At 33.5% G+C, this 15,558-nt stretch overlaps 1 protein-coding gene across 2 annotated transcripts in view; it reads left to right on the forward strand.

The window, feature by feature from the left end:
- Positions 1-14,559, forward strand: part of LOC149552555 (uncharacterized) — a 214,515-nt gene extending 199,956 nt beyond the window's left edge. For both annotated transcript variants that reach the window (XM_089788144.1, XM_089788145.1), the window contains exon 19: positions 14,049-14,559. In XM_089788144.1, coding sequence (XP_089644270.1) covers positions 14,049-14,334 — 286 coding nt within the window. In that variant the 3' untranslated portion in view covers positions 14,335-14,559. The remainder of the gene's footprint in view (positions 1-14,048) is intronic.
- Positions 14,560-15,558: the final 999 nt, after the last annotated feature.

Below are 15,558 nucleotides of genomic sequence, written 5' to 3' on the forward strand. Positions count from 1 at the left end.
CTTGATAAGAGAAATGGTTGTTCTGGTCTTCAATTCCTAATCCCATTAGGTACGAACCAGTCTAAAATTTCTTGCAGATATGTCATCACAAGTATATTCTTAATAATTTACTCTCATTGGAAGAGTTAAGTGTCTATCGTGTGTGGTAACCTGCATGAGCTTAGTCTTCAGTTGCCACTAAAGCAACGTTACATTTGTCTCCTTTAACAACAGAATTCTTCTATTTTGTGCATGTTAACAAGATAGAACAAATTTCATCCTAAAGTGTAGTCCGGTAGATGCAATCAGAAATTTTCTTATCAGATAAGAAGACAATGTCCTCAGTGACAATGACATCAGCTATACAATCAACTTGCACACCCAGTGGTTCACAGTGAAACAAAGATGGACTTGTTTTCCTAAAAGGAAAATATTTTGGAGATTGGTGGAGATTGGAGAGATAGCAGTAGTGCTTTGAGCGGAGGAGGTAATTTGTTTTGCATAGGATGGCAGGATCACTGCTTTGATACCATTTGTCATGAACCCGATTTGGGGGTCCATTGTTCATTTCCCGTTGGATCTCTTATTTGTATCCTTTGCATTATATTTTCTCCGACTTGTATAGATTTCATTATCTTTTTTCAATCTGAATAAAATTTTATAATATTTGATATATGATATCCCTCACGTTATTTGATATTATATATATGTGCATTTCAAATAGTCATGTCCTTTCATTAATATTAATCATATTAATGATAATATAATTAATTATATATTTACTTAGTTAAATTAATTAATATCATTATGTATACTATTGTAATAACTATATTATAACATATATTATTTTAATAATATATCAATTATATATATTATTATATTATAATACTTTGTATTAATAGTGTTTCTATATTAAATCATATCTTAATTATTATAATATCAACTATATTTATATTATATTGTATTCATATAGTATTACTATATTAAAATATATCATAATGATAATATCATTATTTTTGTATTAGGTTATTATTTAATTTGTATTTTCATATTACCATTAAAATATGATATAATATGATATTATTACATAATTATAATATTATATTACTTGTAAAATATTATTATTTTAATATTAATATTAATATATAATACTTATTAATTATTTAATTTATATGTTAAAGTGGGGACATTACATTCACATTGCTAAGATGTGAAAAACAATTACTTACAATTTCAAAAGAGAAGTTGGTGTGAACATAATAATCACAAACAAATCGACCAAACTAGCCAAAGATGAATGAATACAACTGTTGGTTATATTATATAAACATGTTAGTGATATGAGTCGACCCAAAGATGATTTTCAATAAGAGATTAAGAAACGACAAAAGGCATGATAATAAGGCCTATTGAGGAAGAATCGACCATAGATACGGAAGACAAGACCATATAGAACGAGATTTTTAAGACAATGCATTCACAAATGGCGTCCAAAGTATTCAGACAATATTAAAGTGGAATTTACCACCATGGGAGGTCTGTAGGGAAAGAAATCAATAAGAATTCATAAAGGGATGAGATATAAAGGATCAAAAGCCATGTCATGTAATTAAAATGGACAAACCCTAACATTGGAAAGTGGCCAACCGATGCTTTGATCAATCAAAGCAGTTGCTAAGAGATCAATCCAGGAGGAGGATTATTCAGCACGTAGAGGAAAGAGAATACAATTTGTTTAAGTCGATTCATTCCACCTAATCCATGACCGACATAAATGCTTTGTTCTTTGGGAAAATGAACTATAATGCTGAGGCTAGTTTGTACAAATACATCGATTGGAGTATCGAGGTAGAAGACCGAGCGACCGAGTCCCACCAATTAATTCAAGCACAGATTGAGGTACAAATGACTATCAACTATGAAGGAATATGTGAACATTTATTTGTGAATAGCTTATAAGGTATGGAAAATATGTTTTTTAATATAATTTTATATATCTACCAAAGAATATAGATGTTTATAAATTGATAAATTATCATATGTGAGAACTAATGCAGGTGTTCCTCATTGATAATTTAATGAGAGAATCCCTTACGGCCTTCGAGATTCTGAAATTTAAATCCTTTAATTTTGAAACAGAGATTATTATCTAATGGGAACGTCTCTATCAATTAACTCTCCCTCCAAATTTCAGAAACAAATGAAAATAGAGGAGAAATTTTAAAAGAGCCAGCTATTTTTGTCTGCAAATTTCAGAGAGAAATAAGAATACAGGAGAATTTTTTTAGAATCATCTTATATATGGGAATTTTTCAAGAGAATCGTCCATATTCGATTAATGGTGTAAATGCTCGGTCCCTTTGGCAAGTGGGATAGGAATATAGGAATAGGACTTATTTCGGGAATAGACAATTGGAATACGTATTCTTCTTCTCTGTTTGGTTCACCTAGATAAATATATATATATATATATATATATATATATATATATATATATATATATAGAGAGAGAGAGAGAGAGAGAGAGAGAGAGAGAGAGAGAGAGAGAGAGAGAGAGAGAGAGAGAGTATAATTCTCATATATAAATATATGAGATTTGCAAAGGATATTAAATATTAGTGATTATTATTCTTTAGGAAAATATATATTTAAAGTAGATATTTATTTATCTTAGATCGGATTGATGCAAAATTATTATTGTTGAGTATTTTAGTAGTTTCTCTTTTTCTTTTCTTTTTTATTATGAAAGCTATGTGCCTTGCTCTTTTCCTCTGAGAATGTTATTACAGAAAAAGGGAGATGGAGATAAAGAGGGAGTCTGACATTTCAAGCAACCTTGAAAAAGAGGGTGCAGATAGATGATATGATTCAGTCAACTTTCAGTGATCTCGGTCGTATTGATTTAGAGGGAGTAAACCATGTTCTGATGGATTCCCCAGTGATCAATAAATTATAGTAGTCAAGAGGACTGTGCTTCATGAATATACCTCGTGACTATGTGTTAATAGGCCTACCACCTATATACATCATGAGGAAGTGACAACTTCTAAATGATGTTACTTGTATTTACAGAAATTACTAGTCATTCATGTGGCACAATCATACTTAAACAAGACATTGTTATATTGTGGACGAGTTTGATAAAATGGAAGGATATGTTCGCTTCTATTGTTAAACTAAATGAATGTTTGGACCTTCAATGGACGAAAAGAGCAAATTGGAACTTAGAAAGGAGTTGTCATATTTGATACAAAATTGTTCAACAATATAAGAATGAGTGGAAATTGTACATTGTGGGGGGAATAATAGTCAATGTTCCATTCCCACTAGAACCTTATTTAGAGGGAGATGTTCCGTTCTCAAATAATCTTTTAAAAAAAAAGACAATTTTTTAATCTTCATGTACAGATCAGTATTTTTATCTTTTACATTTATCTACTCTTTGTAGTCTTTTTCTTATTTGTAATTCTATACATACTATAAGGGTTATTTGCCTTGATATTTTTATTTATGTTTGAGGATATTCTTACAAGAAAAGAAGGTTGGTACTTTACATATGCTACCAAATATTGTGCAGACTCAAAATCTAATGATAGTAGCTCCAAAGACCCTGATGATCAAGATAGATAAAGTGAGGCTCTTGAAGCAAACATCTTTGATGATTGAGATTATGAGATTCTTCTACACTAAGAGGGAGTATGACACTTCTTCTAAGGTAACGTAGGAGCTTATAAAATTGATACCTAGAGGGAGTCTAGAAATACATGTGTAACTGCATGATTTTGATGGGCCCACTCCTATGTTTATTATGAGGAAGTGATTACTTATTACCAAAAAATTAGATGTCACATATAGAGTGAGTCTGACAAGAATCCTTGGGGAAGAGAGTCTTTAAGGGAGTAACTACTAGACCTGAGTTCCCATGATCATTGTTCAGAGGGAGAATTTTTTGAGGTGCAATCCTTTGTGAATGATATCTTCTCTATGAGGAGAAGTTCTAAGTGAAACTCCTTGTAATGCACTCTTCTCTATGAGAGAAAATTAAGGTGAAAGCCTTTGTACCACCCTCGGACTGGGTTCATGGTGGCTACTATTTTACATATGATATGTAATGAAAGGTGACGATCTTTCATTGACATATATAAAACAGAAGGTAATCATTATAAGATGACGATCTTATAAACAGTAGACCTGCTATCATGACAAACTTCATCATATTGTTGTCCAAGTGTGTTGGAAGTCATGATAAAGAACTGACAGAAGGCAACCATTGTAAGGTGGCCATCTTATAAATGGTAGACCTGTTATCATGGGTCTTTGGGTCAGATTTTGTCGGACACCATGATAACCAACTCATCATGGTTCTTTGGGTTAGATTTTGCCGAACACCATGACAACCAATTTGTTATGGTTCTTTGGGCCGGATCTTGTTAGACACCATGACATAGTTACTATTATAGACCATACGTAAGGTGGTGTTTAAGCTTATATTAAAGTTATGGAATTTGTTTCAATTGTGTGTTATAAAAGGTGAGATGATATCTCTTCATATACTTGAGAGCATAATGTGTTCTATATCAATCCTCCCTAACTAAGAGGGAGTGTTAAAGTTGTAGCTTCAGTTGGATTAATTCGATCTTATATACATTATTGTTATTGGTAATCGTTATTTCCTATATATACTTATGTTAATAATATATATTATTGTATATAATACATATATATTATAATATTATATATATATTGTTATACATATTATTATTATTCATGTTAATATAATATTATTTAAATAATGATTCCACCATAGAGACATGTCTTGTCATGAGACATGTCTCCTCATATTTATATGAGATCCAAATCTGCATTTGAAGATCATCAATAACAATGGGTATGATTCTACATTTGCAGAAACAATCCTAGAAACTAACAGAGACATGTCTATTCTAATCCTATTTATATACACTTGCATCTGCATTCAAAAAACACAAACTACAAAAACAGCAATGCCAATATATTTGCAGTGATCCCAGGAAATCAACACATTATACTCAAGACTTTAGATCCCAATTTTTTGTCATAATTAATGAAACAAGAGACCAAATCCTCTATTTTTATTTTGCATGCAACAATCGTGCTAAATGGAGTGAATGGAGTATGTTTGTGATTTGGCTTTGCTGAAGAAATTGCAACTGCTGAATTTACATACAACTTCTAGTATCTGATTTTATAAATTAAAAAACATAAATTATAAAATTATATTATTATAAAATATAAAACAACATAAAAATATAAAAAGAAAAAGAAAAACATTTGAGAGAAAATCATTTGTAACATTGTTAGAAATTAGGATCTTAGGATACTAGTCATTATAAACAAAGTATACAATAAATAAGATGAAATTATACAACCATAAAGGTGTGTATTATATAGATAATAGGATATACATGGGAAAATACTTTCAGGTAAAAAGCTCCATAAAAACTGAACTTGGGAACACTTCTTACTTCCACATGGCCCATAATATCTTTTGGGCATAGTGATATAACTTTCTATGCAGCTCCATAATCATATCTCTCAAATGAGAGAGAACCTCCCTAAATATATGAGAAAGGGCGATATTATTAGTCATATAAATTTCATTAACCCCATAACATGTAGTTTTTATAAAAGCGAAAACAAGTTTTGAAGAGATTTGAAACCCTTTACAATTAGATTTTGAATGGATTTCGAATCCACAACCAAGACATCAAATGATAGGAAATTGAAATCATCAAACATCCAAAGGCAACAAAGCCCCCAAAACAAACATGGGTTTAATCCACAGGCTCCTACAACCTAAAACAAAAGTTGCAAGCAAGCAACAAGCAACCAGAATAGACTAGGCGAAATCTAGCCCAAGCACCCCCAACCAAGAGCCATAAAGATTTACCTTTAACACTACCCTTGTGGGAATGAAAGATCATGTCAAGAGAGGGCTTGGATGTCTTAGCCTTCTTACCCTTAAGAGTAATTCAACCCTCTTCAACTTTTGCTCCCTCGTCATGTGATCTAGGTGAATCTAGAGAAGCCAGAAATTTCAGTCTTTAAATCTCTCAAATTCAGCATCGCTGAGAAAAGCTTAGAAAACTGAACCCTACACAACTTGAACAAGTAAAAAAAGAACTCATACGCAAAAGTTAGGCTTGATAAAAGTTTTGGTCAGCAGGCGGTCCACGGGGCTATAAAAAAGGTGAAAATGGATAATCTCAAACCTGTGCAAAAAAAAATGGCAAGTTGTAGTACTCATCGCGTAGATTTCAAAACTATTTTTGGTTTAAAAAATAGTCTGTATGAAGTTATGGTAGATCAAAGTTACCCAGGAAAAGGGTTGATCAGATGACATCAACATGACATCAGAAGCCTAGTCAACATCTTGGTCCAATCCTGAAGTGACATGTGGTAGTCAAATTGATGATGTAGCATGCACAGGAGGCATGAACGAATCAGTTGATGGAAGATGTGATAAGGTGGAACGATGACATAGACTAATCAAAAGGCAACACTTGGTGATATGAGTGGTCATATATATGCCAAGTGGTCTACTGACAAGATACCATGTGGCATATTGATCAATAGGTATGTTTGTTGTTATTCCCAAAATGAAGGCTTGGGAGATTTGAATACAATACCTCCCAACTACAAGGCATTAGCTTCACCAATGAGCCTCACACGTGATTTAGAATGTTTTTTTGGCAAAGTTAATATTTAATGAATATCCAGCTCATGTTTAAACAAAAGTCCGAGATTGGTGGTCGTGTGGTTTGAACACACAACCACTAACATGCTATTTTCTTCCCCCACCAACTGCACTAGCGGGATTTTTGGGATTGTGAAGTGCAATAATTGGAAGTTGTTAATTGTTTGTAGAGTGACACGGAAGTCAAGAGTTCCATGTTATAACTGAAGTTTAAATAATATTCCAAAGGCTTATTTTGTGAGGCTCAAATGATATGAGCCAAAAATATAAATGGGAGAATATATTTTAAAGATTTAAAATGATAAACGGATTAATATAAACCATACATTTTAAAGGGGGTGGTTTATTTTTAAAAAGATTTGGTTGTAAATTTGTTATTTGGTTTTGAACCAAATTTGGAAGAATTCTTGTATAAAAGGGGGGATGTTCTTTGTAAAAAAGAAATTAGGTTTGGAAGTTTTTTTGTAATTCTTGAGAGGAGAAATCCTACCATTGCAATTCTTGGAGATTATTTCAAGGAGATTCTTGTGAGAGTACAAGGTGCTTTCTACACCAAGAGTAATACGAAAAGAGGTTGTGAAGAGTTGGAGCTTGGATTCTATAACAAAGCATTCTTGCTTGGTAGATTTAATAAAGCAGTCCCTGAATTGAAAAGCGGACCTTAAGACTACTCCTAACTAGATGAACTCCACCATCAAGTGTTTGTGTCCCTCTTCTATCTCTTTCTTGTTCTCTCTTATAATTTCAAGGGTTAAAATACATAACCACACATTACTGCCAAGATTAGGGAATTGCAATTTGCAATTGGATTAAATTTTTGGAAAACTTTAATGTTGTAGTTTATAGATCAAGTTTGGTATCAGAACCCGTTTTGTGGGAAATTGCAAGTGGTGAATGCTAACTAGGTTGAGATTTAAACAAGGAGAAGGTTCTCTTGAAGAGCTCAATCGAGAGATTGGGAAAAGGACTTTTCCTCAATTGAAGATGGCAAATGAACAAAATCTTCTTGAGTTTGACATAGAAGCCTTCTAGAGAGCTTTTATAAAAATTAAGGCATCGGTGGACATTATTTTCCAAAAGAGAAAAGATTGGCAAAAGAGAAAGGAAAACAAGGCTAGAAAGGAGGAAGCTAAATCCTTGTCAAAAGATGATAAAGGCAAAGGAGTAGGAGGTGGTAGTGACACTCCTAAACCTCTATCTCCATCTTCTTCATCCTCTTCAACTTCATTGTCAAAGAACTTGTGCAACTTAATGCACCTTTGTTAAAAGTTGTAAAATTTGAATTGCCTATATATAGTGGTGAATTGGATGCAAAAAAATTGGATTATTATCTTATGTTGATTGAAGGGTATTGCAAGGTTCAAAAGATCTTTGATGATTCTTCCAAAATTCAACTAGCTACTCTTCGGATGGGAGGTATTGCATTAGTATGGTGGGAGAGCAAGATCCAGGATGATCTTGCTATAAATGGTAAAACTATTTCATCTTGGTATGAGTTTCCTTTTGCTTTAAAGAAACAACTTTATTGTATGAGTTTACTTTTGCTTTAAAGAAACGACTTTATCCTTTGGGTTGTATGCAACAAGCCATTTTGGATTGGCAAAATTTCAATCAAATGTAAGGACAGTATGTGCAAGAGTATACACAAGTGTTAAGGAAAAAAGGACCAACTCTTGAAATTCCTCTTTATACACAAGATACTTTGTAAGTATATAGATGGTGCATTCATACTTGAAACATACAATATTGATGTTTAGTCCTTTTAATTTTAATGAATTATGTGTTCAAGCAACCCATAATGAAGCAGATTGAGGAAACACAAGTTTTAGTTCAAAGAAGGAATGTGCTCCCCCTAAAAGCAATAAGAAGGGTAAGAAAGAAGCCATAGTGAAGAAAGAGGAAGGTGAAAATCCTACATGGTCACAATGTAAGAAGAAAGGGTGTGAGGATGCAAGGTAATTACAACCAAAGTATTTTAAGAAGGATAGTAAAGGAAAGCAAAAGACTGAAGTTGTTGTTCAAGATCTAGGATCAGATCTTGATGATGAAATGAAATCATCGGTTGTCGATTTTAAAGGCAATGCTTTTGTTGGTGTTGATTCTACCACTAATATTTCATATGCTTCTACTTCCAAAAGTCATGATGTTCTTGAAGATAGTAAAAGATGTGAATTGTTTTATATAAGGGTAATCTCAAAGAACACTAAAATTGACACACTGATAGATAGTGGGTCATAAGTTAATCTAATTTCAGAGGAAGTTGTTAACTAATTGGGATTGGAAACTAAACCACAAAAAAAACTTATCCTTTAGGTTGGGCGTGCAATGATAACAGATTGCGAGTAAGAAAGCAATGTAAGTTAAAATTTGCAATAACATCTGCGTACATAGATGAGGTTGAATTTGATGTGGTTCTCCTTGACATTTGTGAGATTGTGTTGGGTAGCCCATACCTATATGATAGGAAAGCAATCTTCTACAAGGAGCATAATAGGTATCATTTGTTTAAAGAGGGAATTGAATACATGATACGAGCTCATCACATGAAGAATGAAGGATCAATTGTAAAAATGAGACATTGAGAATGATAGTAACAAAGGGTTTGAGTGATTCATTTTCTAATGATGTTTCTATACAAGAGATCTGAAGTGTTGATACTTTTTCCTCTTCATTAGTTTATTCATTGTTGTTACTTTTTTTCTACTAGCTACTACTATGTGGGTGATGGATGTAACAATTAATATTGGTGGATGTATGGTTGATTGTGTCAACAATGCTATTTCTTATGGCGTTTATGTTGACTTAGATTTTCAAAATTCCAATAGGTTGTACAGATGATATTGGACAAGTGAGGTGAACATGCCTTCACTTTCATTCCATGTAAAAACTAGAGTTTTGAAGGACCAAAAATCTTCTCATTGGGAAGGAGTGATCCAGGTGGATCTAGAGAAGCCAAAAGTTTCAGTCTTTGAATCTCTCAATTTTAGCATTATTGCGAAGAACTCATTAAATTTAATCCATCACAGCTTGAACTAGTGAAAAGGAGCTCGTACGCAAAAGTTATGCTCGGTCAAAGTTCAGATCAATAAGCAGATTAGGGGCTAGAAAAAAGGTGAAAAATGGATTGTTCAAATTTGTGCGAAAAACTTGTTAAGTTGTGCTTGATGCACTAATTCTGGAACTATTTTCGATTTCAAAAACAGAGTTTGTATGAAGAAGCTATGGCCGGTCAAAGTTACACATGAAAAGGATTGATCGGATGACATCAACATCCTAGTCAACATCTTGACGAAATCCTGAAGTGACATGTGGGAGTCAAATTGATGTAGCGTATACAGGAGGCACGATGAATTAGTTGATGACATGTGTCATAAGGTGGAACGATGCCATTACGCAATTAAAAGGCAACATGTGGCAATATGAGTGGTCAAATACATGCTGGGTGGCCCCCCAACAAGATACCATGTGGCACACTAGGTCAATACGTATGTTTGTTGTCATTTCCAAAATGAAGGCTTGGGCCATTCGAACACAGTACCTCCCAACTACAAGGCTTCAGCTTCACCAAAGAGCCACACACGTGATTTGGAATGTTTTCAGCGGAGTTAATATTTAAAGAATATCCAACTCCCATTTAAATAGAATTCCAAGATTGGTGGTTCTGTGGTTTGAATACACAACCACCAACATGTTTTCTTTCCCCACCAACTGCACTAGCAAGATATTCAGGATTGTGAAGTGCAAAAATCAGAAGTTGTTAATTGTTTGCAGAGTGATACTGAAGTCAATAGTTTCACCCCATAACCAAATTTTAAAATATATTCCAAAGGCTTATTTTTTGAGGCTTGATGGATATGAGCCAAAAATATAAATGGGAGAATATATTTTAAAGATTTAAAATGATAAATGGATTAATATAAACCATATATTTTAAAGGGGGGAGGTTTGTTTTTAAAAAGATTTGGTTGTAAATTTGTTATTTGGTTTTGAACCAAATATGGAAGAATTCTTTTATAAAAGGGGGGATGTTCTTTATAAATAGGGAATTAAATTTGGAGAATTTTTTGTAATTCTTGAGAGGGGAAATGCTGCGATCGTAATTTTTGGAGATTATTTAAATGAGAATTATTTTGAGAGAGTACAAGGTGTTTTCTACACCAAGAATTGTATGAAAAGAGATTGTGAAGACTTGGAGCGTGGATTATGTAACAAAGCATTTTTGCTTGGTAGCTTTTAAAAAGTGGTCCCCAAATTGAAAAGCGGACCTAGAGACATAGTCCTAACTGGACAAACTTCGTTATCAAGTGTTTGCATCCCTCTTCCATCTCTTTCTTGTTCTCTCTTTTTTGCAATTTTTATGTTCTCCCTTTAATGTTATTAAACACAATTAATTTAAAGTGTTTTAAAGCATAACTCTTCTTGTAATTTCATGGTTAAAATACATAACCACACAATTACTGCCAGGATCAAGAAATTACTGTCTGTAATTGGCTTAAGTTTTTGGAAAACTTTAACATCGTATTTACAGATCATCATTCCAAGCCATAGAGCCTATGGATAGAATATTTACCAGCCCAAGCACAACAGAACACCTCCCTACAGGCGAAGCATATCACAGTTGCCTCCATAGTTAATAGCAGTATCACTGGCAATAGCAGCTTGAGACACATTCTCTATTCCATATGGGGAGTCACCAAGAGGGACATGTTGCACTCTAGCCTCAGCAACCCCCCAACAGGAAAGAGATCAGCCTAAGAAGAAGTCGGATGACTCAGACAATTTGCCGCAACCACCTATGAGAAATTTAAATTTCTGTTTTCTTCTCAACCATATGATGTTGCCCTGAAGCACCATTCCACCACAAAGTCATCATTTCCTTTTTCTCTAATCCACATGACCAATTTGCAAACATCTTCTACACTTTGAAGGGAATCCCTTCATAGTCCAAAGTTTGAACCCAACACCCCATAATCTAATAGTTGTTATATTATAATAATTTCAAATAGGATATGCTTACATAACCTTATGTTAGAACAATATATATAAATGTTATAAGGGTATAACCGCTACTATCATTATATTTTAACAAAGACATTGCAGGCAAATAATGGCTTGTCCATATATGTACTCCTAATCATTAGCATCTTTTCTATTTAAACGTCTAAAAATGAAACATCATTTTGAAAATATGAAATGCCCAAAATCATTCAAGACAACACTTCTGATATCTCCATCTGGAAATACCTTTCTAAATGCAACATTGTAACTAGTAGCAACCTGCGATGTAAAATTATGTAGAGAAACTATAAACAGTAATCACACAAATTTACATGGAAAACCTAGCATACATACCAAGAAGAAACAAACACCAAAGCCACTTGAGATCCGAATATATAGACTACTTCAATTTCCTGACAAAGGCTCGACAGCACTGGCCCCTTGCAGAATATCATAGTGATTAGAAATTGTTGAATAGTTATATTTACTCTATCACCTGCTTTCTCCTTGCCCACACGAATCCTGGGGATCAAAAAGAGTATTGAATATTTTTATATAATTTTTTTGAAGTCATTACATACATTACACGTATCAATAAAGGGAAACGATTGTGAAATTACTAAAACGATATTAGAAAATAGAAACCAGTATCAGGGAGGGGCCCGTTAGCCACTTATCAAAGCCTTGGTATTGTCCACAAGCTCCCACCTATCATGAGCAGAATTGTCACCATCTTCGGGCTTGATTTTGAATAGACCTTGGTAGATAATGGTGAGCATCAACGAAGGAAGTTTTCCTTGATGAGGAGGGACAATCCACACCATTTAAAGAACATGGAGAGGTGATGCAAAGGCAGAGACCAACCACTTTGCTGGTCAAAAGGTTGAAAAGGAGGTAAGGTCTAGCCAGATTGCTACACTGTTGGTAGTAGTGGAATTAGAGAGTTGGCTTTCCAATGGTTATGTGGGCAGTAGTGTGAAAACTTCGAGCAATTTCTCCTTTGGTCCAGGCAGAGGTATTTGGCAGTGGACGGTGGTGAAGCTGGAACCTTGGCCACAGGGGCACCTTCCTTTTTGATCCAGCAAATTTGCATTTTTGTAATTGACTTGGGTCAGATTCACACTCAGAGATCAATTTAGATATGAAAGATGAAACTATAAAACTTAGTGGATTAGGAATCAGGATATAAGCAGAATTCACACGAAGATATTGCAGTTTTAAGCTCGTTATTATAATAGTTGGAACATCCTTATCAAGGTAAACCTAAAACATAAGGGAAAAAGAACTACAAATTTTACAATTGCAATATTTCAATGTATGTCCTTCCCAGATTGTCTTTTCAAGGTTCGATAAGCTTGTAACAATCAACTGTAAAAATCAAGCATCAGTCAAATCTCAGTTCTGAATTAAAAGATCAGCCAGTAGTGTAAGATTTGCCCATTCTTTTGAAACACTACTAATTTTGTTTGCACCTAATATGAGATGGTCTGCATGTCTTTCTATGATAAATGATATCCAAGTCCCACGGTTGGTCCCGTTTAGTCTACTAATCTCATTTATATTTCTTGTAGCAACGCTCAATGCAGACCTACACAAGTGAATATGAATACTAACTAGCGGAAGAATGCACATAGCATGGAATAAAATTCAAACAGATATATGAAATGTTAACCGTATAAAATTAAAGTCGTAGATGATTAATGCAAGACAAGGGTCCATATGCATTATTGTCTCTCTAAAGAGCATTTCTCAAACGATGTTAAACTATGACCTAACTATAGATACAGGGTATGTTAATAGAATAACTAACTCTAAACAGTAACATTCTAAAGAGCCCTGAAGGTGCACCAAAAAGAATGGCAGTATATGGGTAAGAGGAAACAATGTCTTAGAAGAAACAATGAGATCTTCAACACCAGATGAAAATAAAGAGGAATCTGAGATATGTGGACAAACATGAACGTCGTGATCTGAATATTAATCACAAATTTAATCGCTATCTTCCTATGGAATATTTCTATATTAGTCATATGGAGCCCATGCCTATGTAAAGCCAGGAGGAGCTCAAATGATAATTGTATAAGTTTGAAAGTGAGTTTTAAAAGTCATATCCAACTCATTTTGTGTGACCAAGTCAAGTACCAATATGTAAATTCTATATAAATTAAAATAAGAATTCTTAAATGTTTTAAGTAAATAGTAGGATTGCTAAGGAGTCTAGCTTATTTCAACCGAATGTTTAACTATTTCACAAGACAAATTGTTCAAAGCGATGAATATGTATTCCCCTTAATTTGGATTTTAGTTTTTACGGACATTTGTTTGATGATTGCAGATATGCATTTCAAACCCCTGAGGCATGGAACGTTGAAGGCGAGTACAGATCATTGGCTTACATGCGGCCTCTTGCTATCTGGGCAATGCAGTGGGCTCTTTCATCTCCACAATGTATCAGAGAAACCCCTAAACCATCTATGGAATGTGATCCGTCCAATGATCACCATGTTGGATTCTCAAAGGTAGCAGAAGTATTGAAGTACATTCCCCACTCACATGTCATGGGCGCTCGCAGTTTACCTCAATATATTTATGATTGTATTTGTAAAAGAAAGCGTGTATGAACTATGGCCATGTTTTCTTATATTTTGAAGACAAAAGAAATGAAGGTATCACATCTTTATAATTTCATTGTAAACAAGGCCTATTTGAAACTTTGGTGTATCGGCAATTTTTTGCTGGTGACTACCAACCACACTATGCCAATTGCATCCGACTCTCAATTTAATTATCTAACAGTAAAAATTGAATAATATGATAATTACTTTTAAAAGTAATTCTTTTCTTTATGGATTTGGTTCATGATATCTTTATACCTTTTTAAAAAATTACAGTGTGATATATTGATTTGTGTTCTTAGTTCTTGCATTTATGAACTTACATTAATTTTCTTTTAATTATTAAGAGTTATCAAGGAGCACACAAGGCTTTTGATAAAGCAGTTATCACCATTCTAACAATTCTCATTAGAACACATCATAAATGTAATGAATATTTGCTCCCTTTCATCTTCACTCAAAGACATAAAATTCATCCATCCAAGGTTTGATTGAGAGCTTGACTTTGTGCAAATTACCAAGTTCTCTAAATATGTTCCCAAAGATTAGTAGTCCATTACACATCTTTAAAAAAATGGATTAGGGTGAGTGAATTTTAATACGTCACTATTGATATGGTACCTAGCCAAAAATATGGTAATGTCATATGTTTTTGAATTTTTAAATTTAATTATTTTTCTAGTTAAATGAAAATATTTTGCTATAAATTAAAATTGATGATTTGATTCTAAAGTTAAATTTTTTATATTCGGTAGCTAGGAATATTTGATTTATTTTACTAATGAATTAAAAAATAAAATGATACTCATTAATAATCATTACCCTTATGGTTGTGTGCTTTCCATTTTCTCTCACCTTGTATAGGGTTTCTACTCATTCTTCATGCATAGTCCGCATAGAATGGTTGTGCAAACCATAAAACATCCTAAGGTGTGTCTTGCTTCTACAATAGTAGGTTACACTTTTGTGGAGGAAGAGATTCCTCCAAAAACTGGAAGATTGAAAATTTTGGCCAATGCCAGTACTAATATGATGAAAAACCTTTTGTAGTCTCTCATGTAGGTCTTCATTTGAAAGTAGATATGTGTTGATCTTCTTTTTCTTGGTGTTCCTCTTAGATGATTCCTACAAAAGATGAGGATAGATGTTTTAGTGCCAAATTTGGAGATGATAGATTGTGCAGCAGAATGCAAAGTAAAGACTTAAAGGGTTTCGAGATGGGTGCATCTT

Source organism: Cupressus sempervirens, chromosome 6 (genome assembly GCF_028749045.1).
Source record: "Cupressus sempervirens isolate cs-2001-9-10 chromosome 6, ASM2874904v1, whole genome shotgun sequence".
In the NCBI taxonomy this organism is placed as follows: domain Eukaryota; kingdom Viridiplantae; phylum Streptophyta; class Pinopsida; order Cupressales; family Cupressaceae; genus Cupressus; species Cupressus sempervirens.